The sequence below is a fragment of the Saimiri boliviensis genome, chromosome 14, assembly GCF_048565385.1.
Source record: "Saimiri boliviensis isolate mSaiBol1 chromosome 14, mSaiBol1.pri, whole genome shotgun sequence".
Taxonomy (NCBI): domain Eukaryota; kingdom Metazoa; phylum Chordata; class Mammalia; order Primates; family Cebidae; genus Saimiri; species Saimiri boliviensis.
This window is the reverse complement of record NC_133462.1, coordinates 22,078,303-22,100,834: the sequence shown is the minus strand read 5'-3', so window position 1 is coordinate 22,100,834 and position 22,532 is coordinate 22,078,303. Positions and strand designations below refer to the sequence as shown.

General features: G+C 44.9%; 1 protein-coding gene and 1 long non-coding RNA gene across 2 annotated transcripts in view; one reads left to right on the top strand and one right to left on the bottom strand.

The window, feature by feature from the left end:
• Nucleotides 1-12,360, bottom strand: part of LOC141581291 (uncharacterized) — a 74,262-nt gene extending 61,902 nt beyond the window's left edge. The window contains exons 1-2 of the long non-coding RNA XR_012513878.1: nucleotides 12,201-12,360; nucleotides 11,716-11,845 (exon numbers count right to left, since the gene is read on the bottom strand). This is a non-coding gene — a long non-coding RNA (uncharacterized LOC141581291). The remainder of the gene's footprint in view (nucleotides 1-11,715; nucleotides 11,846-12,200) is intronic.
• Nucleotides 12,361-12,514: 154 nt separating this feature from the next.
• CEBPG (CCAAT enhancer binding protein gamma) lies at nucleotides 12,515-21,454 on the top strand. The gene is made up of 2 exons (XM_039465495.2): nucleotides 12,515-12,704; nucleotides 17,917-21,454. The coding sequence occupies exon 2, from the start codon at nucleotides 17,989-17,991 to the stop codon at nucleotides 18,463-18,465; it is 477 nt and encodes a 158-aa protein (XP_039321429.1). The 5' UTR covers nucleotides 12,515-12,704; nucleotides 17,917-17,988; the 3' UTR covers nucleotides 18,466-21,454.
• Nucleotides 21,455-22,532: the final 1,078 nt, after the last annotated feature.

Genomic DNA, 22,532 nt, shown 5'->3' with positions numbered 1-22,532 from the left:
ACTAATGGTCAAATTACAGTGTAATCCTTCTAACAAGACATTTAGTCATGATTTCTTCAAGGGATAAAAAGACAAAAGGTGACCAAAAAAATCCAGTAATGGACTCTGCCATAATCCTTTTACTTTAAGGCAATTACCTGCCTTATGCAAATCTCTTTTTTAAACAATCACTTCATTTCTTCTAGTTGATTTTGAGGATTCAGTCACCGTTGTCTGGAGTGTCTTCACTTGGACCTTTAGACAGAAGCTCTCTTTCTGCTATTGTAAACAGTAATATAATTTACTTCCTTTTATAAAGATACATGTACTATATCTTTATACATGTATCTTTATAAAAGGAAATAAATTATATTCTAATAGTCTTCTCAGAATACATGACTGAATTGAAATGGCGAGGTCAAAAGGTATGCACACTTTGAGGGTTTTTATTACAAATCGTCAAGTGGCCTTACAGGAAGATTTTACCAAATTATTTTCCCACTGACCATATATGGAAATGTCAGCTTCCTTATCTTCTCCCTCACACCGTGTGTTAACACTCTTTTTGATGATTTATAATCAGATAGACAAAATATCCTATCTCATTGATTTAATCTGCATTTGTGTGATGAGAACATACTTTTCCATTTCAGACCACTGGTATTTCTTTGTGAATGCTTTGCTTGTGTCTTTTGCCCTTTTAAAAATTGTGTTCATCTTTTGATTATTGGTTTTAAGAGTTCTTTGTATAGTAAGGCTACTTACACTTTAGTATAGGTTGCAAATATTTCTGTTTCCCATTGGTGGCTAATTTTACGTATTTATATTTCTCTACCCAGAAGATTTAAATACTTATGCAATCAACTCTATCGATTGTTTCATTTATCTTTTCTGACTCTGAAGTCAAGATTAAGTAACCTCCTGTGGCAGGTTCCTGTCCCATGGAGGAGCAGCTTGCTTGCTAATCTTTGTGAGAATCTTGGGGCAGGGGTTGGGTGCTAATTAGATAATTGTTTCACACTGTCTTACATGCCTTGGAAGACTTATCTACTGTTCTCTGGCTGTGGTAACCAGTGCTATGTATAACCCTGCCTAGCACAGGGGGGTGAGGTAGGGGAACCTGTCTCTTGAGCACAAAGCTACTTCCACTCCCCACTCCCAGCAAAAGCTAATCTGACCATGGAACAATAATCAAAAGTAGGAAAATAACATTGGCCAGGTGCAGTGGTTCATACTTGTGATCCCAGCACTTTGGAAGGCTGAAGCAGGAGAATTATTTGAGGCTGGGAGTTTGAGACCAGCTTGGGCAACAAGGTAAAACCCCATTTGTACAAACATTTTAAAAATCAACCAGGTGTGGTGGCACGTGCCTGTAGCCCCAGCTACTTGGGGAGGTTGAGGTGGAAGGATCACTTGAGCCCAGGAGAGCCATGACTGCGCCCCTGCACGTCAGCCTGGGCAACAGAGCAGGACCCTGGCTCAAACAAACAAACAAAAATAATAATAATAATAAAAAAACCCAAACCCACCAAAAAAAAAAAAAAAAAAGACAAATGAAAAAATTAAGAAAAATGACAGTGACATACTACTATTAACAGACGTACAGGCCGGGTGCGGTGGCTCAAGCCTGTAATCCCAGCACTTTGGGAGGCCGAGGCGGGCGGATCACGAGGTCGAGAGATCGAGACCATCCTGGTCAACATGGTGAAACCCCGTCTCTACTAAAAATACAAAAAATTAGCTGGGCGTGGTGGCGCGTGCCTGTAATCCCAGCTACTCAGGAGGCTGAGGCAGGAGAATTGCCTGAACCCAGGAGGCGGAGGTTGCGGTGAGTCGAGATCGCGCCATTGCACTCCAGCCTGGGTGACAAGAGCAAAACTCCGTCTCAAAAAAAAAAAAAAAAAAAAAAAAAAAAACAGACGTACAGACCCAATCTGATTTTCTCCAGTTTTCCCACTGACGTCCTTTCTGTTCCAGAATCCATTCTGGCAGCCTACGATGCATCGTGGTCATGTCCTCTTCATCTCCTCCACTATGGAGCAGTTTCTCAGCCTTTCTTCGATTTTCATGACGGGTATTTTCGAACAGTACTGGCAGTTATTTCATAGACTGTTCCTCAGCTCGAGTTTCTACGATGTTTCCTCACGGTCAGATTGAGACTGTGTATTTTGGCAAGAATGCCATGTGAGTGAGAATGTGCACTTCTTGGTACATTGCAGCAGGGGGGCCGTGATGTCTCTGTGTTTTATTGCTGGTGATGTGAACTGTGATCACTTGGTTAAGATGGTGTCTTCCGAGCACACTACCACTCCCAGCTAATTTTTAAACATGTTTTGTAGAAACAGGGTCTTGCTATTATTGACCAGGCTGGTCTTAAACTCCTGGCCTCAAGTGATCCTCTTGCCTCGGTCTCCCACCAAAGTGCTGGGATTATAAATCACATCTGGCAACTCTCCCACTGTTTCTACCCAGTTTCCATACACGTCTTGTGGGTAATCCTCTCATTAGCTTCTGGCTTATTCTTCACATACTTCTTTTGCAGATATGGTCCCCTGCCCAGTTTTGATGGTAATGAACAGGTACAGCAGCCAAGCCTTAAGAAGGACATGGGAATGAAGCATATAGACTTCTTAAGAGATGAAGGTGTGGATCTAAGTAGGTGAACTACTTAGACCAGGAGAATTATGCTAGCCAAGGGTGAGGGAATATACAATATGTAGTAGGGGAGACATCTGATGAAAACCAGCTATAGCCTTGAGGCTAGCTGTAGAGGCTGCCATGCATCCCATCATCCCACTAGCTATCCTCTTGCAGGTTTCTCCAGGAAAGGAGACTGTCCAGAATCCCAGAGAAGCTGTTCAAAGATGGGATTGACTTACTATGAATAAGTAAGAAGTAGATCTGAGTGACGCAAGAGGTGGATTGTAGTGGATGTCATTGTGTGCCTCCCAGATCCCACATTCAGATTGGAGGGACTCATTTCCCCAGCTGTGTTTTCTAGAGTCTCATAGGTACCTAGCATGGCAGTACATATATACAACAGAGTCTTGCCAGGCACAGTGGCTCACATCTGTAATCCCAGCACTTTGCAGGGCTTAAGTGGGAGGATCACTTGAGCCTAGGAATTCAGGAACAGCCTGGGCAACACAGTGAGACCCTGTCTTTACAAAAAATTTAAAAATGAGCCAGGCATGCTGGTCCACAACTGTAGTCCCAGCTACTAGGGAGACTGAAACAGAGGCTCTCTTAACTCGTAAGCCCAGGAGGTCAAGGCTGTAGCAGGCCATGACGTGATGGTGTCACTGCACTCCAGCCTGACAGAGCAAGACCCTGTCTCTAAAGCGTGCATGTGTGCACACACACACTCCTCTCCATAAGAACAAAGTACAAGCACAAGCCAGGACTGAGACGGGAGTGTGAGGAATGGGAAGGATTTGGGTACATGGAATTGGGAAGAAATGGCCCACCAGATGGTACATCAGAATGAGGTGGGCTTTTCTTGGGTGATCCTCCACTTCCCTCTCCCTAGAAGGAAGAATCTTCCTCCTTCCCTCTCCCACTTCCCTCTTCCCTAGACACACTCTGATCTCACAAGCTGTTCTGGTTGCTGTGACTTTAGTTTCATCCGTTGTCTAGCCAAGATTCAGCTGGAATGTTGTGAAAGGAAATTTGCTCTTTTGGCTCTCAAGTTGGCTCAGGGCTTCCCATCTATGGGTGCAGTTGGATCTTTTCCACTGTAATAGAACAAATGCTCTGCCACAAAGTGTTTCTGAGCCTTTCTGAAGGTGCCTGGTCTTAGTGAGCTCCTGGGCACGTCCAGTAATATACCCAGGCCATTTATATCTACTGTCCCCAAAGTCTCCTGAGGACCTCAGTGGAGCCTCCGCTTCAGCTCCTTCTTCACAAAGTTGATACCCATATGCCAAGGGCACTGATTCCTGATTTCTATAAGAATCAATTCTAGAGCATCTGTCTTCACTCCAGTTCACTCCACGTGGCTGAAGGCACAGGGGACTGTTCACAGAGGTGGGGGGAAAGTCACTGTCTTTGTAAGTACTGCAGAACAGCACTTGTCTCTCCCCAAATCCCAGTTTCTTCTGCACCCCAGTTTCCCCACATAAACCTCTGCAAAGGGAAAAACAACAACCCCACCTTCCTCTTCCAGCCAAAACCCTAACATTTATGCAAATAAACTGGTGACTCTACCTGCCAAACACAAGTCGGTATGATACAAGAACTGATTAGTACCATGGGAATCTAAAAGGAAAATAAGATGCAAAAGAAAGGAACAGTGATGGTAGCCTAAGGGTGGACACAGATTCCTGACGCTAAGCACAGGGATTCTAGGCCGCAAGCCCACCCGGCCTTGCTGTGTCTCCTCGGCCCTGTCTCACATGTTGGGTACCAGCTCCCCCCAACCCCCCTCCCCAGCCCCAGCCCCTTGGCTTGGTCCTCATAGGACTCCCAGAATTTGGGACAGGGCCTGGCTCAGAGCAGGAATTCAATCAACATCTATTGACTGAGACAGAGGAAAAAAAATGGGAGAATGAGTGCTGGGGACAACCATGTCCCTTTGTCTGTGAAGCTTCTCATTTCCTTCTCAGCTTAGTCTTGCAGCTTCCAGGGGTTGACCTGGTGTCAGGACCTTCAGCTGAGGATGGAGCTTCCCCCACTAGGACCAAAGATGGTGTCCCGGACCTCAAAGTGTGCCCCTCCACCTCCCCTTCCTTCTTTCTATCCCTCTCTCCTCCTGGAGGAGCTCCTGTAGTTCTAGGCTCCCTTTCGGCTCCATTTCTCTGCATGTTTTGGGTTTTACGTCAGAAGCACAGTCACCACTATCGGATTGAGGGAGGGAGTGGGGCCTGAGGCTCTTCTGCTGTGTTCTTCTTTACCCATTTGGCTAAAATCTGGCCTTAATCTGGGGTGTTCTGTTTTAAAACGGTACTGTTTTAGGTTAATGTTAAGACTGCAATGCATCCCAAATACTTTAAGAAAATTTCTCAGAACTATTTTATTTTTAATTAATTATTATAAGAGACAGGGTCTCACTCTGTTGCCCAGGCTGGAGTGCAATGGAGCTATCACAGCTCACTGCAGCCTCAACCTTCCAGGCCCAGACCGTCCTCCCACCTCAACCTTCTGAGTAGCTGGGACCACAGGCACATGCTACCAAAATTAGCTTGGCTAATTCTATTTTTTTTAGAGATGGGGTCTCACTATGTTGGCCAGGCTGGCTTCAGACTCTTGAGCTCAAGCAATCTTTCTGCCTGCCTCCCAAAGTGCTGGGATTACAGGCACCGTGCATGACTTAAACAACTTAAGATTTATATCACACACCAGGGCCTGTCGGGGGCTAGGGGGCTAGGGGAAGGATAGCATTAGGAGAAATGCCTAATGTAGATGATGGGGCAATGGATGCAACAAACCACCACGGCACCTGTATACCTATGTAACAAACCTGCATGTTCTGCACATGTACTCTAGAACTTAAAGTATAATAATAAAAAAGATTTATAAAAACTTGCAAAGGCAGTACAGAGATTTCCCAGTTTCCCCTATTACTCACACCTTACATTTGTGTATTTGTTATAGTTAATGAAAATATACTGATTCATTATCACTGACTAAAGTTCATTAATAAATATTGCCCATACATCACATCTGGATTTCCTTAGTTTCTAATATCCTTTTTCTGTTCCAGGATCCCATCTAGGATATCACATCACATTTAGTCATCATATCTCCTTAGGATCCTCTAGACCAGGTGTCCCTAATCCCTCAGCCACAGGCCGGTTAGGAACCAGGCTGCCCAGCAGGAGGTGAGTGGCGGGTGAGCAAACATTACTGCCTAAGCTCTGCCTCTCGTCTTAGCAGCAGTGGCATTAGACTGTCACAGGAACGCGAACCCTATTGTGAACTGTGCATATGAGGGATCTCGGTTGCACGCTCCTTATCAGAATCTAATGCCTGATGATCTGAGGTAGGACTATGGCATCCCGAAACGATCTCTTCTCTCCTGCTGCCCCCTATCCATGGAAAAATTGTATCCAGGAAATTGGTCCCTGGTACCAAAAATGTTGGGGACTGCTGCTCTAGACTGTGATACTCCATCTGACTTCCCTTGTTTTGATGACCTTGACAGTTTTGAGGAGTCTTAGGCACGTATTTTATAAAATGCTGCTCTATTGGAATTCAGTGCTTTTCTTCGACTGGGGTTCTGAGTTCTCAGGAGGAAGACCAAAGGTAAAGGGCCATTTTCATCTTATCTTATCAAGGATACTTGCTGTCAACATGGTTTATGACTGCTGCTGTGGACTTCGATCACCTGCTAGTCTGTCAGGTTTCTCCACTGTAAAGTTACTCTTTCTTCTCCTCCATATTCTACTCTTTGAAAGGAAGTCGCTACGTGCAGCCTGCAGCCGGTGGTTAAGAAGCAGAGAGTTAAGCTCTCCAGCCTGAGGGCAGACTGTCAATTATCTGATGTTCTGTGTGGGAGATTTGCCCCTTTTCTGCCATTTATTCATTTATTCCATCATTTATTAATATCTGTAGGGACTCATGGACATTCATCTCATACTTTGGGTTATAATTAAATACTCCATTATTTGTTTTGCCATTCAAATATTTCCAGATTTGGGCATTGGGGGCATTTTCATTTGGCTCCTGTGACCCTTTGATAGAGTGTTATGGACGGAATGTTTATGTCTCCCAAATTCATATGTTGAAGCCCTGACCCACATGTGACGGTATTTGGAGATGGGGTCTTTGGGAGGTAATTAGGGTTTGGAAGAGGTCATGGGGTGGGGCACTCGGGATGGGATTAGCACCTTATATGAAGACATGCTGGAGAACTTGGTCTTTCCCCACACCGACTCCCAACAAGTGCACAAAGAAGAGGTCATGTAAGCACACGGGGAGGCTGCAGCGGCCTCCAAGCCAAGAGAAGAGGCTTCAGAGTGAAATTTACCTCGCCAGCACCTTGATCTTGGACTTTCTAGCCTCTAGAAAGAAACAAAGTTGTGTTGTTTACGCCCTCAAGTCTATCAGGGTATTTTGTGATGGTAACCTCAGCTGACTGAGACACACTCCCCCAACTGTTTCACTTTCTGAGGACTTCCTTTCTGACACTGCAAGATGCTCCGGGCTCACACTGTATATTTCCTGCCCCAGCCCTAGAATCAGCCACTTCTGTAAGAGGCCCGGCTCCTGTTACTGGAGAATGATATTGGAAACCAATAACTGGCTCCTAGGTAGCAACTTATTCTTGAACACACTAGAAAACACTTAATTTTGTGCCTCCTATGTGCCAGGCACTATGCTAGCTCCTTTTCATGTTGGTTTACTTAATCCTCATAACAACTCTATGAAATATTTACTGTCAATCCTCCTTAGATGAGGACTGGAGGTTTAGCTGGGTTAAATGCTAGCCAACACCACTCTGTTCTGTCTCCAAAGCCCATCACACTGCCTTGATGAAGACTGGTGTCACATACCTCACAAACACCATTTTTTTTTTTTTTTTTTTTGAGACAAAGTCTCACTCTGTTGCCCAGACTGGAATGTAATGGCACAACCTCAGCTCACTGCAACCTCTGCCTCTCGGGTTCAAGGAATTCTCCTGCCTCAGTCTCCCGAGTAGCTGGGATTACAGGTGTGTGCCACCATGCCCAGCCAATTTTGGTAATTTTAGTAGACATGGAGCTTTGCCATGTTGCCCAGGCTGGTCTTGAACTCCTGGCCTCAAGTCCCAGATGGCGTCACATCTCTCCTTATGTGCAGAGATGACAGGCACCTGTGTGTGCACAGATGCATGTGGCTCTCCTAATGTGTGCAGGTGATATGTACCTATTTTCATTTGCTCACATACCTTTGTGTGCAGAGATGACACATACTTATCCTTAAGACAGATGAAGTGTCTCAACTCATGGGATAATGCAATCTGACAAACTGAAAAGTGCTTTAGAATGGGCATTTACAGTACTTGCCAACTGCTGAAGCTTAGACTGTCAGATTTTTCTCTATCATCCACAGGACTTGCTTATGAGATGTGGGGATATCCTAAGACAACCACTTAGCATCACAGCTGTTATGATTTCAAACAGTGTTTCATGCTTCCAGAGAGAAAACTGCAGGTCTACATTTTGCCCTCAAGCACAGGGATCGTATCGCACAAAAAAGAACACATCAGTCAGCCAGAATGAGTAAGGCTTCTATCAGAGCGAACACAGTGTGATCTGCCACTTGAAGTGCATATTGGGGGATTTGTCTGTCCAGCCCTTCTTTTTCCTCTGAGATCAGCCTCTGCTAACCTCTCCAGAGCAGCCATGTTCATCCATCACCACGATCTTAACCCTTGATCATTCCCAGATGAGTACGTGACCCAGCTGTGCCAATCCGAGAGTTCTCATCTAGGACTGCTGGAACAGGAACTTAAAAAGACTTGGCCTTTCTTTAGGGACGGAAGCCATGAACATTGAGACTGTCATTAGCCCTGTGAAGGTTTATGTGCCAGCAGAAAGCATAATGAAATCAACAGGAAGAAACATACACACACAAAGACATCTGTTCTTGGTTCTGACATGACCTGGGTATTTCGTGGAGTGCCCTAACATCTTTCACCAAGGCCTTGTCTAGTGCTTAGGCTAGTCGGAGATTGTTTTCACTTAATTCCAACCAAAGAGCCTTAACCAATGAAGAATGATTCATATCATATTATCACTCACATACTGCAAGACACATCAGCTGAGACTCAAACCTCTGACGGACATTTTCCCAGCTTTCAAATATTACAGATACAGTCCGGTTCTCCTATCAAAAGTGGTTAATTTGGTACATTGGTTTTTCAGAAACTTTCCAAATATATATTAACTTATTTCAGTTTGCATAGTAAACTTCTATTGATCTGGCTTTCAAATTTAAAAAATTCAAATTACTAAGTTGTTTCTCCACTCTACTTTGTGGAAACAAATGAAATAAGATGTGATAACTAAGGAACTGCTCTAAAAAACACCTTCTAGGATACAACATAGGGTCAACATCGAGACCTTCAGTATCATCTGTGTTTAGTGCCTGAATCAGCAAAGCAGTATAAGCACAGCTTGGCCTCATTTTACAGTGTGTTTCAGTCCACTATGATTCTGTGGATGCAATTTGTTTGTAATTCATGTGTGAGCATCATGGTAATAACAGCTAATACTTTTTTTTTGAGAGAGAGTCTCACTTGGTTGCCTAGGCCAATCTAGGCTCACTGCAATCTCTGCCTCCTGGGCTCAAGCGATCCTCCTACCTAGATCTCCTGAGTAGCTGGGACCATAGGCACATGCCACCCATCATACCCAGTACTTTGGGAGGCTGAGAGCGGAAGATCATAAGCCCAGGAGTTCCAGACTGACTGGGGCAACATAGGGAGACCCCATCTCCACAAAAAAATTTAAAAATAAGCCAGGTGTGGTGATGCATGTCTGTAGTCCTAACTACTGGGGAGGCTGAGGTGGGAGGACTGCTTGAGCCTAGGCGTTCACGGCTGCAGTGAGCTACGATCATGCCTCTGCACTCCAGCTTCACCTTCCCAAAGTACTGGGATTATAGGAGTGGGCCGCTCTACCTGGCCATGTAGTTAATACTTTTGAGGTTGTACTATGTACCAAGCAGGTACTGTTTTAAGGGCCTAACACACTCGTTCCTTTAATCCTCACAGCGACACTGCTGTCTTCTCCATTTACAGATAACAGAGAGGTTAAGCAATTTGCTCAAGGCTGCACATCTACTAAGTGGTGAAGCTGTGAACATTAGAATTCATATCTCTTAGGTAACTAATGCAGTGAATCACAGTAACTGTCAGGGAACTAGAATATTCAATGAACAGGACATCCTACTTCCCAAGTCCTTTGGAGGGGATTTTATCTTTTTATTTTTTATTTGTTTTAATTAAGTAGAGATGCAGGGGTCTCACTATGTTGTCAAGCTGGTCTTGAACTCCTGACCTCAAGTGATTCTCTCACCTTGGCCTCCCAAAGTGCTACAGAGGCTACTCATTCTTTGGATTTGTAGAATATATATTGATTACCAGTGAGGCAGAGAGATATGCAGGGAATTTTTCTTTTACTGTGACGGCTTGGGTCCCTGCGGTTTGTAAAAAAGCTGCGTAGTAGACCTCCGAGGCGTCACCAGGCTCTCATTTCCTTATGGTGAGAGCAAATCTTTCTGAATCTTCCATCTCTTAGGGTCAAAATCTGAATGCTTCTCCTGGCTAGCTTGTCGGTCTCCACTTTACTTTCAGCCAGTTTAGCCTTAAATTTCTCCCATCACAGGACTCCAAACAAGAATTCCCTGTGACTGCTGTACCCACATCCTCTGTGGTGCCCAGCCAAACCCCGTTCATCTTTCAGGCCTCCCCAGACCCATCAGACCAGCTTGGCAGAGCGCCTTGCAAACCAGAGGATAACTGAATATACCTTTATAAGTTTTTTTTTTTCCCCCACACATTTTTTAAGTGATTAGGAAATATTCAGAGTAAAATCACGATTTTGTGAGCAATAAATCACAATGTATTTTTTTTTTTTTTTTTTGAGACGGAGTTTCGCTCTTGTTACCCAGGCTGGAGTGCAATGGCGCGATCTCGGCTCACCGCAACCTCCGCCTCCTGGGTTCAGGCAATTCTCCTGCCTCAGCCTCCTGAGTAGCTGGGATTACAGGCACGTGCCACCATGCCCAGATAACTTTTTGTATTTTTAGTAGAGACGGGGTTTCACCATGTTGACCAGGATGGTCTCGATCTCTCAACCTCGTGATCCACCCGCCTCGGCCTCCCAAAGTGCTGGGATTACAGGCTTGAGCCACCGCGCCCGGCCACAATCTATTTTAATAGTACTAAAATCTTGCTCAAAGCAATTTCAGGCAAGGCTTGGTTGCTCATACCCATAATCCCAGCAATATGGGAGGCCGAGACAGAAGGATCACTTGAGCCCAGGAGTTTGAGACCAGAGTGGGCAATATGGTGAGCCCTCGTCTCTACAAAACATTCTTTAAAAATTAGCTACGTGTGGTGGTGCATGCCTGTAATCCCACCTACTTTGGAGGGCTGAGGCAGGAGGATGGCTTGAGCCCAGGAGGTCAAGGCTGCAGTAAGCCATAACCAAGCTGTGATGGTGTCATTGCACTCCAGCTGGGGCAACATTACAAGACCCTGTCTCAAAAAAAGAAACTTCAGCTTGGAATACTGAGAGCCAGTGTGAAGAAACACACTTGTTTCGATGACACTGTTATTTTCCCAAGTGTGCATCTGCAAGCATTATTCACTTTTGTTTTTGAAGGCAGGGTCTCATTCTGTGGCTCTGGCTGGAGTGCAGTGGCTCAATCTTAGCTCACTGCAACCTCCCATCTCAGTAGCTAGGACCACAGATGTAGTGCCACTACACCTGACTAATCTTTTGTATTTTGGGTAGAGATGGGGTTTTGCCATGTTGCCCAGGCTGGTCTGTAACTCCTGACCTCAAATGATCCACCTGCCTCGGCCTCCCAAGTGCTGGGATTACAGGCCTGAGCCACCTCACTCAGCCCATTGTTCACTTTCAACTGTGACCCCTTTTTAAATGTCTTGCTTTATCATCTTACTGATTCCTCGAAACAATCTTACGGGGCAAGCTGGTTCCATGGGCGCTGAAGGAATATTTCCTCTTTCAAACCCTCAATTTTTTGAACGATATGCACTGCTAAAGAGGAAGCAATCAAACCTACCAGGCAAGCTCTGCCCTCCGCCCAGCGAGCTGCTGCTTCCTGGTGTTAAAACGCTTTCAGGTTCTCCCGGTGAGTTCTAAGTCACACCGGATTGATGCTCGTTTTTGGAGATCACCTCGCACACGTCCACCTGGAAGGCACCCAGAGGGGATCGATTTAGGAAATTCACTTCATGTCACCCTAACAACGAAGCACAGAATCAGCTTTCACGCATGTGGCATCAGTGCTAATCCTACGTGTGAAACATCTGGCTGCATTCGATTTTTAAAAAATTAATAACAGAGATGCGGTCTCGCTTGGCTGTCCAACTCCTGGGCTCAAGCCAGCCTCCCGCCTCGGCCTCCACTCGTTTTTCCGCGACAAAGCCCGCCCGCCTGCGGGGCGTTCCGTGCGGAGAAACGCTGTGAAGGACGTCGCGGGGGAGGAGGGAGGACTCCCAAGGGACGCCGCAAAACCAAAACAGTCACCCGTGTTCCCAAAAGCACCTCAGGAGATGCTTCCAAAGGCAAGGCTGGCCTCCACAGGGTGACGGCTCTTCGGCCTCCGACTCAAACCTGAGTCGTCCACACCACTGGGCCGCCGCCAGCCCGGGCGAGCCGCCGAGATACCACGGACGCCGCAACTAGCCGCCGCCTGCTCCCGCCACACCCGCGGAGCCAGCAGAGCCGAGCCCACGCCCCTGCCGCGTGCCCGCCTCCTGTAGCCATGCGGCTCGCGATTGGTCGAGAGCGCTGCCCGTCGCGAGAGAAGGCCGTGTCTCCCGCAGGCCGGCGCTCCCATTGGTCCGGACGGCGGCGGCGGCGCGCGCGGCCCCGGCGAGGCGGGGAAGCCGGTGGCCGCGGCTGCGGAACGGGCGGAGGCTGCCGGTTTCGTAACCGTCGCTCCTCCTCGCTGACTCGCGGGCTGTGAGGCCTGGGTCGGCTCGGGCCGCGCCGCGCCGGGCCGCTCGGAGTGGAGGCCGCCTGGGGGCGGGCGGGTTGGAGGCGCAGGTAAGGAGGTCGCGGCGGGCGCCCTGAGAGCGGGGAGGAGGAGGCCGCGGCGTCGCCTGCCGCTTGCCTGGGCGCGGGCCTGGCTCGGGGAAACCCAGCCCCGGCCCCAGACGGCCGACTGGCCCAGGAAGGCCCCGCGAGGCTGGAGGCGCGGGCGGCGGCGCGGCTCTGCGTCTGATGCAACCTGCCGGCAACACCCGGCGGGGACGCTGAGCTCATTCCTGGCCGCGGCCCAGTGCTGCGGCGCCGCCCGCCGACCCCCGCGCTGCCTGGGGCGCCCCTCGCAGCGGGTCGGGAGCGCGCGGACTGCCGGGGAGTGCCCCCCGCGGAGCCCGGCCCCCTCTTGGTGAGACGGGCGGTGTGACTGGCCAGGCTCGCATTGGCCCCCGGGGATGAAGGGTGTTCCCAGAATAGCTGAAGGTGGACCGAATCGGGTTTTAGAGTCCTGCCCCTTCGGAACGGCTCAGCCTGCGGTGATCGAAAATCTGTTGAGAAGTTCCAAGACTGATCAATCAGATAGGGAAGGCAATTGGTTTTTGAATGCTTGAGTTTGCAGAGAAAATATTTTGCTTCTTTCTGGAGCTGTTTGAATGTCCTGCACTTTGCTGCTGAGCGTAGTTTAGAAGAACACACAACACCCACGGGTCAAATAGAAGGAGAAGAAATGAAGCACTTCACGGGCATGGAGGGAGCGAAGCAGGGCACACAGCCAGCAGAGGTGCCCAGATGCGGAGGATGGAAATGCATGTGTGGGGGGGAGGAGAGTGTTTCCCAGGGCGGCTTGTGCGTTGCTGCTCCTCCGCAGGTTTACGTGTTTGGTTTTCCTCTTGTTTGAGGTTTATACTGTACTCTGGCATCCTGAAATGTGTGGTTTAGAAAGGTCTCAGTGCTGGTGGGTGGCACCCGAATTGGTAGTCGTGTCAAAATTGACTGCTTCGATGAATAGGTTGTCTCTTAAGGCCGACTTCTCCCCGAGAAAGGTGACTCCCAGAGAAAATTGTAAAAGAAGATCCTATAAGGGCTTAATTTACGAAGACATTCTACGTCTAGAAGCTCTTGATGTTTAAGATGTGGTCATCTGTTAGCCCTTGAGTAGTATTTGGGATAAGCTGCTCGTAAGGTTGATTCTGCTTCCGGAAAAAGTTGCTGTAAACAAGGCTAAATAATTATAGGATACCAGGGAGCTGAAGCATATTTCAACTTCTTGATTCCTGTTTCTGGTGGGCACACTTGGCTGGTTTAGTTATTTTTAATACCTGCCTTTAGAAAAAAGTAGGTGAAAACAAAACTTCATTGAAAAAGTCCTTTAAATTCTCAAGAGCACATTCTGTCTGTCCGCAATGCTCTCTGATCTTGGAGTGATGGTTTCATCCCTGGGAAATTAAACACTGCATGTGGAGCCCTTGGTAAAGACAAATAGGACCTTATGGAACTGAATTTGGTCTTAGGGTCTAAGATTGCCTCACTTGGTCATAGTAATGGTAAATACAGGTAGCCACGATTCCAGGTGTATTGTGTATTCTTGGGAGGGCTGGTTCTATGGGTTGTTATATTGATGGGTACACTGGCCCCCTGTGTTTGTGGCTTTCTAGCTCTATCAGTGTAAAAAAAAAAAAAAAAAAAAAAAAAAAGCATGAGCTCCTAATGGATGTTTCTTTACAAACAATCTGTTTGTTTTGTGTGTTGTAAATCACTTCAAAAGGATTGGGTTAGAAAGGCGATGTTGATGTTCCTTCTCATGCCCCAGTGACCCGCTTCTGTACTCCCAGAAGGGGGACGTCCCCTTCCGAATATCTGCAGGGAGACGCACGATGCAGCTGGAGCTGACAGACCTAGAACAAATCTTCCCAGAAGCCCAAAGAAAAGAGAAAGCACAGACCGTTGAGGATATACATAGTGGTTTAGTACTGTCAAGATGGGATGTGAGGGAGGAGAGAGGGTCAGGACCTTGGATTTGATCCTGTAGACTGGAGCCAGGGATGAATTTTCAGCAGGAGAGTGAGTCAGTCAGGTTTGAGTGTTTGATTACTCTGGAGACAGAGGTTGGAGGAAGCAGGCTAGACCAGAGACCAGTGTCCCTGAGAGATGATAGTGGCCTAAGGTGATTTTGATGGCATTGGGATGGAGAGGAAGGGGAGATGGAAATTGGTTTTGTTTTGTTTTTTTTTGTTTGTCTTAGGTAGAATTCTCAAATCCCAAAGACTAGACAGATTTAGGAGCAGGAAGAAACATCTATGACTATTTTGAAATGCTGACTTTCATTGAGGAAATTGAGTGAAGAATTTATTTTAGTGGGCAAGGGGAGGAATATTGGGTTCTAGGTATGTGGAAAAAAGGGACAAAGGGGTTAGGAAAATTCTTGCTAGGTTTCTTTTCCCAGGTGAAACTTGAGAATAATTTTTGTTTTATTCATTTTAGCATTCTGCGCTTTCAGTAAAGTGACTGACATGAATGAACATTACTTGAATTAAGTTTGAATTAAAACAAAGCCTGTTACCCAGTTAGTGCACCATTCTCAATATTCATGGGGAAGCAACAGCAGAAGCCCTCGGAATTCAGTGTCGTCAAAGTTCCTTGGAGGTCCCCTTATGAAAAAATGGCTCAGCGCTGTTCTTGGAACTCCTGATTCTAAGTCTGGGGGCAGCCTGAGCAGTTGTATTTCTAAGTTCTAGATGATGGCGATGCTGGTCCAGAGACCACACTTTGAGAACCACTGCTCTTCAGCTTTCCTGCTGTTTCCTACTTGAGTGATTCACATGGAAGGAAGCCAGGCGCCGCCCTGCTTCCTGTAGCCTGAACTTTGGAATTGTGTTTGTCCGCAGAGGAGCCCCACTTCGATTTAGGACTGACTATCCAGCTTTGAAATAAACCTTTTTTGCTTGTTGTAGGTGTTCAGTAAATGTGTGTGGAAGGAACAAAAGCATAAATGAGAGCCCCCTTTTCAGTGTAAAACCACTTAGCTCTTTGATTCCCTTACTTCCGTTATTTTTCTCTTCACTCTAAGAGCTATTTATATGGCTAAAGAACTTTTTAAACAAAACATTCTTGGAGCTATTTTGATTATCTCCAAGTTTCTTCTTCTTACATTTTCACCAGTTTGTAGATTCCGTGAATACTCTTTTCAGGCCAAAGGGCTTACCTTCAAAACCTCGCCTACCACACATGTTCAGCCTAGTAACTTGCAAGATGAGTCAGACAGAGATAAAAGAGCCCTTCCCTGTTCCTGTATCTTTGGATACGGAAACAGGCATGAACATCGACCCTGTAGTGAGTAAGAGCTATTAGTGACTGAAGGTCGTGGTGTGTTGTCTATAAGAAAGTGTCTTACCATTCCACATCGCTCATTTGCATATGGGGAAGAGATGCCCACCGAAGAAAAGAGATTCACCCAAACTAAAATAGGGGGAGCCACAGCCAAGACAGGAACTGGCCTGGCCACTGGTCTCTACCACTTTGGATCATTGCTATCTCTGATCATGGCCAACTTGACTATAGAGAGCTTTAAAGGCTAAAAATATAATGGGTCTATAAAAAATATTAAAAAGTAGAGTGATAAGGTGAACGTGATCATGATTGTTAAGACAGTCTTAGGAGAGGTGTTGCATTAAACAAGTTCTTAATAATTGAGTAAAGCACTTCTGCTTACTCGACACCAAATAGATAAGCAATAATAATGTTAGGTGGCACTAAGCGTGGCTCTGATCAATACCAAACAGCCACTTTTCCGCTGGAAGAAAAATTAGGCAACCAGATAATGATCAAGGGAAATTGTGAACTGTCCATTACTGTAGACTTGGAGTGGATAGCCCTCATGCTCTGGAGGGATGCTTTCTGTCTTGCCTTAGTGCTGGAGTGAGAACAAATGACCTACTAGCTCAGAGCCAGCTGTGTGGCTTTGAAAACAGTTGAAAGTAGTGACACATGGATTTTTTAAAGCAAAGTTTTTTTTTTTTTTTAAGAGACCAATAAACAGTGTACAGAATTGCCTGGCTGAAGGTTTGGGTGTAGTAACTGGTATTTGCTAACTGAGCTTTCCCTCATTGTGGGATCACTGCATAAATCTGACTCCAGATTTTTTCCACTGACGTAATTTTAGCAGTTTTATGAAAAGAGAACAGGATAGTTTTATGTACCTAACAGTGCTTTCTAAATTTCTAAGAGTGCCATGATTTCTTGGTGGATACCGTTTGCTAAACTTAGTTGTCTTGAAGTGGTCTTATGATGATAGGATAGTCATGCTTGTACACTTCTTGGGGCAACCATGGGGATTTGATAGGATTCAGAGTAGTCCACATGTGACTGGGTTTTTGAAACTGTGACTTAATTTCTGCAGGCAGCCGCACAGGGATGCTTCAGAGCTAGTGCGTCCTCCGAGTTCACACAAGCTCATTTGGTAGCGTGAAGTGGCCACAGGCACCATCGCTGCTCAACCCCTTTGTCCAGCCTGGGCCCCATTAGGATGCGTCATTAGGGCTTCTGTTTCTTTCCTTGTGGTTTCAGATTGAATATATTTAGAAGTTTTATTAATTGTGTCAAGAAGGAAAAACACATACTTTTTACAAGCCCGGTGAGATGGGGAACAAATTGAATCTCAGAGCTCCTAAATTCAAGAAACTAACTCAGTAAATTTTGTTAAAATGTGGAATTATCATTTGAGGTCATTAAAAAATAAAGCAAAAAACTACCTTTTCAAACTCTCCCATAAAGAGAGCTCTGGGAGAGAACTTGAGTCCTCGATGGCTCCTTCTCTGCATATTAGAACATGGAACCCACAGCAGTAGCATGATATTCCTCACGAACACTGGAGACAGGGGCACCACCCCAGCCTTCTGTTTTGACTTGAGCCAGCAATGGAAACTTCCCCCCCTTTCATTGCAGGTGTCCACAGTCAGCTGCAGCCTCTCCCCGGCAGATTGTCAGTGCTGTTAGTTCACATGCGCTACCTAATTAGTGGCAGTCTTTTGTTTTCCTCCCATTTTTGATAACAATCACAGAGGGGCAGTGCCCTCAGGTATCCAGGTGGGCCGAGTTCGCCTGATGGTGCCTTTCTAAGTGAAAGGATTTAGACTTCTGAAACATTGGAACAGTTGGCAGTTGCTGTAGACTTCTCAGCAGAATCAATTAATGTTGCCCTGATGTTAGGTACATACAAGTTTAATCTCATTTGATCCTGTCATTTCAAACATTTTAATGCAATTTATTTTTTAACTAGGTACATGTGAAGAGTTTTTGGCAGCTTAGCGTGGAAACCATTGATCACCTTGCCCTCATTTCTGCCTGTTCTATGTTGGCAAGGGAGAGTGGCCAAATGAGCAAGATATCGCAGCAAAACAGCACTCCAGGGGTGAACGGAATTAGTGTTATCCATACCCAGGCACATGCCAGCGGCTTACAGCAAGTCCCTCAGCTGGTGCCTGCTGGCCCTGGGGGAGGAGGCAAAGCCGTGGCTCCCAGCAAGCAGAGCAAAAAGAGCTCGCCCATGGATCGAAACAGTGACGAGTATCGGCAGCGCCGAGAGAGGAACAACATGGCTGTGAAAAAGAGCCGATTGAAAAGCAAGCAGAAAGCACAAGACACACTGCAGAGAGTGAATCAGCTCAAAGAAGAGAATGAACGGTTGGAAGCAAAAATCAAATTGCTGACCAAGGAATTAAGTGTACTCAAAGATTTGTTTCTTGAGCACGCACACAACCTTGCAGACAACGTACAGTCCATTAGCACTGAAAATACGACAGCAGATGCTGACAGTTCAGGACAGTAGACCGCACCCTTTCCAGACTTCACAACTTGTGGCTTGAATGTTAAAGGTGTGACCGCCTGACACCATTCATGTCAATGGCTGAAAGGTGTCCTTTTCCATTATTCAGAGACCCATTGGAGGCTGTTTTCTAGGATCAGCACTGAAGAGTTGATTAGCTAAAACTGGTAGCCTGTAATTTGAGTATCTGGTTTTAAATGATAGAGATTTTTGTGGGGATCCGAATCCCCCAGATGTTAAGGTATATGGTAAAAACAAAATATCCGGGATCCCAATATTTCTAATAAATCCTGACATACCAAGAAATGCTTCTTTTTTAAGTTGACAAAAGAAATGGGAAGCTGGCAGGCCATGCAGAAGGTTCTTGGTTTTAATGAATAGGCTGAATTAGATTAAGAAAAGTTGAATGCCACCTATGATAATCTATTTGTGATTTTTCTTCTAAATTATGTATTATAAATTCCTAGAGCTATAGAAAGCAATGAGTGTGTAATTTGGTGTGATTTTATGTATGGCATAAACTTCGTTTTAACATAATTAGTACTGTTTTTCCCCAAAAGTACAAGTTTTTGAATAGTGATGTCCAGTTAGGTAAAGAAACCTCATCACATCTTACAGGCAGTATGTGGCCAATTGACTTAAAAATACAAATAACATTTAGGAAGCAAATAGATTAAACACAAAAATAAAACTAAAGCATAGGAATGATATTTTTGGGATACCTTTGGGCTTAGGTTGGCATTATTTTATTCTAAAAAACCAACTCAGTGGTATAGAGAAACTTGTGTACCAAAATTTTAGTTTCTGCAGATGCTAATTAAGTAAGTGTTTTTTGGGATACAATTTTGACACCCAAGTTAGTAAGCAGAATGTCTTAACAGTTTGATGACACAAGCTGCTGATTAGGGTTTAGGATATTAATTCAGAAGGTAGTTTCTCTTGTGTTCAAATTAGCTGCCATGGGGCCATTATTTTTAAAGTCAAAAATTTGTCTTTTGAAGGCTCATTCTGGTATTTGATCTTAACCAAGTGATTATTAGAGAAATGTATCAACTCCATGCCATCTCCCAAAATAGTTGTCTAAGAAAACTTGAAAGTGTAAGGTTTTAACCTTTAATTTATTTCACTTAAATACATCTTTTGATACTGTTTTTGTGAGATTTCTTTTTCTGGTTAGTGGGCTTTCCTGACTTTGTACCACTGCTTCTGTTTATTCATTTATATGCTTTTGTGTCCCATAAATTATTTTAGAAAATGCTGATAAAACTCAGGATATTGACATTTTTGTTGAGACTAAAAAATGGCAGTCACTGAAGTAGGGACTCTCTAGAGTCTGGCTTATGTCAGTGTTGGTAGTTTAGATTGTCTTTGTCAACATTTTTTCTCTCTTACTCTTTTTTTCTTAGCACAGTTCTAGCTCAAATTTGTGCATTTTTGTGTGTTCCTGGGCTAGAGATGAGAGACTGAGTCATATCTGATCTAAAAGTTTGTGTTACCAGGTATCTTATTTGAACATGGTCATTTTTGGCCATGTTGCCGTTTCATACCAGGACTAGGGATGATGTAACCGGAATGAAACTCAAGTTGCACCCTTGGGTTGGTGGAAGAGTGCTGATCGTGCCATTCTTCTGGGCAGGAGAAGACATCATGGTGACCAGTGACTCAGCAAAGCCATTCTTAGGGTCACAAGGCCCTTCTGAATGTAAGACAGGAGCCCAGGAGATGCTGTCCCAGGAGGGCCATTAACTCCCAATAGAGCCAGGAGACAGGATGGGGGTTTCTAGGGTCCAATACCGCTTACCTTGGAATATGGATCTACTCATGAAGGATGAGAGATGTTTTGAATAACTAGCCAGGACACACCCACAGGATCCTACTGGATCCTTAGCAGCTGATTGGTGTTACATAATTAACTTAATTGGAGATGCATAGGTCACTTGAATCTATAAGTACCTATGGTAGATGCTACAGACATTTAAATCTCTTATTTACTAAAAAATACCTTTGGGAATTCGATGCCCTCATGGAATTTATGGTTACCAGTTATATGAATTGACTTAAGTATCTTGAAAAAGAAACTTCAGGAAAATCATCGGAGGTGTGTATGCAGTATTTCAAATCAGAACACAAGATTGGAACTTTCGGAAAAATAATTTGGGCTTTCCTTTTACCCATGCATCTCCAAAGTTTAGCACAAGCAAGCAATTCGGCAGAGAACAAGTTGTCTGTCTGTCTGAAGTGGTTGGAAATGAAAGCTTTTAATTTGATAGATTTATCAGTATAAAATTAGGGAAACCAAGTGTGGGAATGAATTCATTTAGAGCTTTGGGACTTCTAAGGTGACTTTTGTAACTTTCGTTCTGTGTGTGACCTATGAACCATTAGGATGTGATCTACCCTTGTGGGCAGGTCCATCATTTTAGGAGTTAGGCTTTAGTGTAAATTTCTAGCACATCTGAGTCTCCTGGGTTGGGTGCATTTTGGCTGCGTTTGGCTGCAGGTGGTGAGATCAGAGCAGCTCTTGCTGCCGCTGGCCCCTGAAATCAGTTGTTGGGATGCCAGTGCAGATACTAAGTAGTAAGATTTTAATCAAACACAACCAGGTCTGAAATACAGGTCATGTGTGTGAAATTCTCAAATTTACATAAAAAGTAGAAGCATAGGCAATTTAACAGTTGATATGAAAGGAGAGGAAATTGTAGCGGCTTTTCACGTTTTCTAATCGCCATTAGAGGGCTTGAGACCTTTTACCTGAACAACCCGTTTTGCACTCAGTGCTTTTTGATGCCTTAGCAATAGAATTGTTTTGTTTGACAAAAGCTGGGAAGGAAAAAGACCATTCTGCAGCTGTTAGATCTGCCTCTCAGGAAAAAGTACTAACTTGTTCTTTTTGTTCCTGGCTTTCTTCAGTTTGTGAGATTTCTCTATTTTTTTAAATATAATTTTATTTCTTTGAACAAACTTAAAATAAAAAACAACTTTGGAACAATGACTTGTCTTTCATTGTGGCTTTCTTCGTATTAGATACTGAAAAGTGACTCAGATGTTGAACAGCTGGGATGCCCAGGCAGGTGCCTTGCTGTCTTTCCTCTTCCCGCACTGGACAGCCGGCGTTGGGAGTGGGGAAAGCAGGGAGAAGGCAGAGGTATTTGTGTCTGAGCCTAGATTTCCCCAGTTGCCCTTAGTGGATAGGAAAATAGTTTTCTCTGAAGATGGGATACATCTTTAGTTATATTTTTAGTCACTTGGTCTAAATTAAAAATTATACCAGAATAGGGAAAGGAATAAGTGAAGAAATGAGTTCCCACTTAATCACCTAGTGTCTCGGAGCATGGTTTCCATTTAGAGAAGGAAGAAATTCTTATGTTTTAAGGTAGAAAGTCAAAAATGTAAAGTAAGGCCTTTCCCCTCTGGAGTTTTGTAGTACATGTAGACATCATCTTCATTTATGTTATACCATAGAGTGTCTGTAGAGATGAATTCGCTGATTTCATAAACATTATGAGTCCAGGGAGCTGATGTGAATTGAATATTGCAAGGGAATGACATTTAAATGTTTTTTTTCTGTGATCCCTCAATTATTTTCATGTCTTGGGAAATAAATTTCTGCTTGCTGCTATCTTAGCGAAAAGTGGAGGTCAGGAATTATTTCTATGGGAAGTATGGCCTGTTTCATTTTTTTTAATTAGTTGTAATTTAGAATCCAGTAACGTGTCTTGGGGAATTTTTTTTTTTTTTTTTCTTGAGACAGAGTCTCATTCTGTCACCAGGGTGGGAGTACAGTGGTGAGATCCCACCTCCTGGGTTCAAGCGATTTTCCTGCCTCAACCTCCTGAGTAGCTGGGACTCTAGGTGTGCGCCACCACACCCAGCTAATTTTTTGTATTTTTAGTAGAGTGGGGTTTCATCATGTTGACCAGGATGGTCTCGATCTCTGACCTTGTGATCCGCCCACCGTGGCCTCCCAAAGTGCTGAGATTACAGGCGTGAGCCGCTGCACCCAGCCTGTCTTGGATGATTTTAGGGAGCGATGACATGTTTGTGAGGGGCCAGGTCTTTTTAGACCTGCT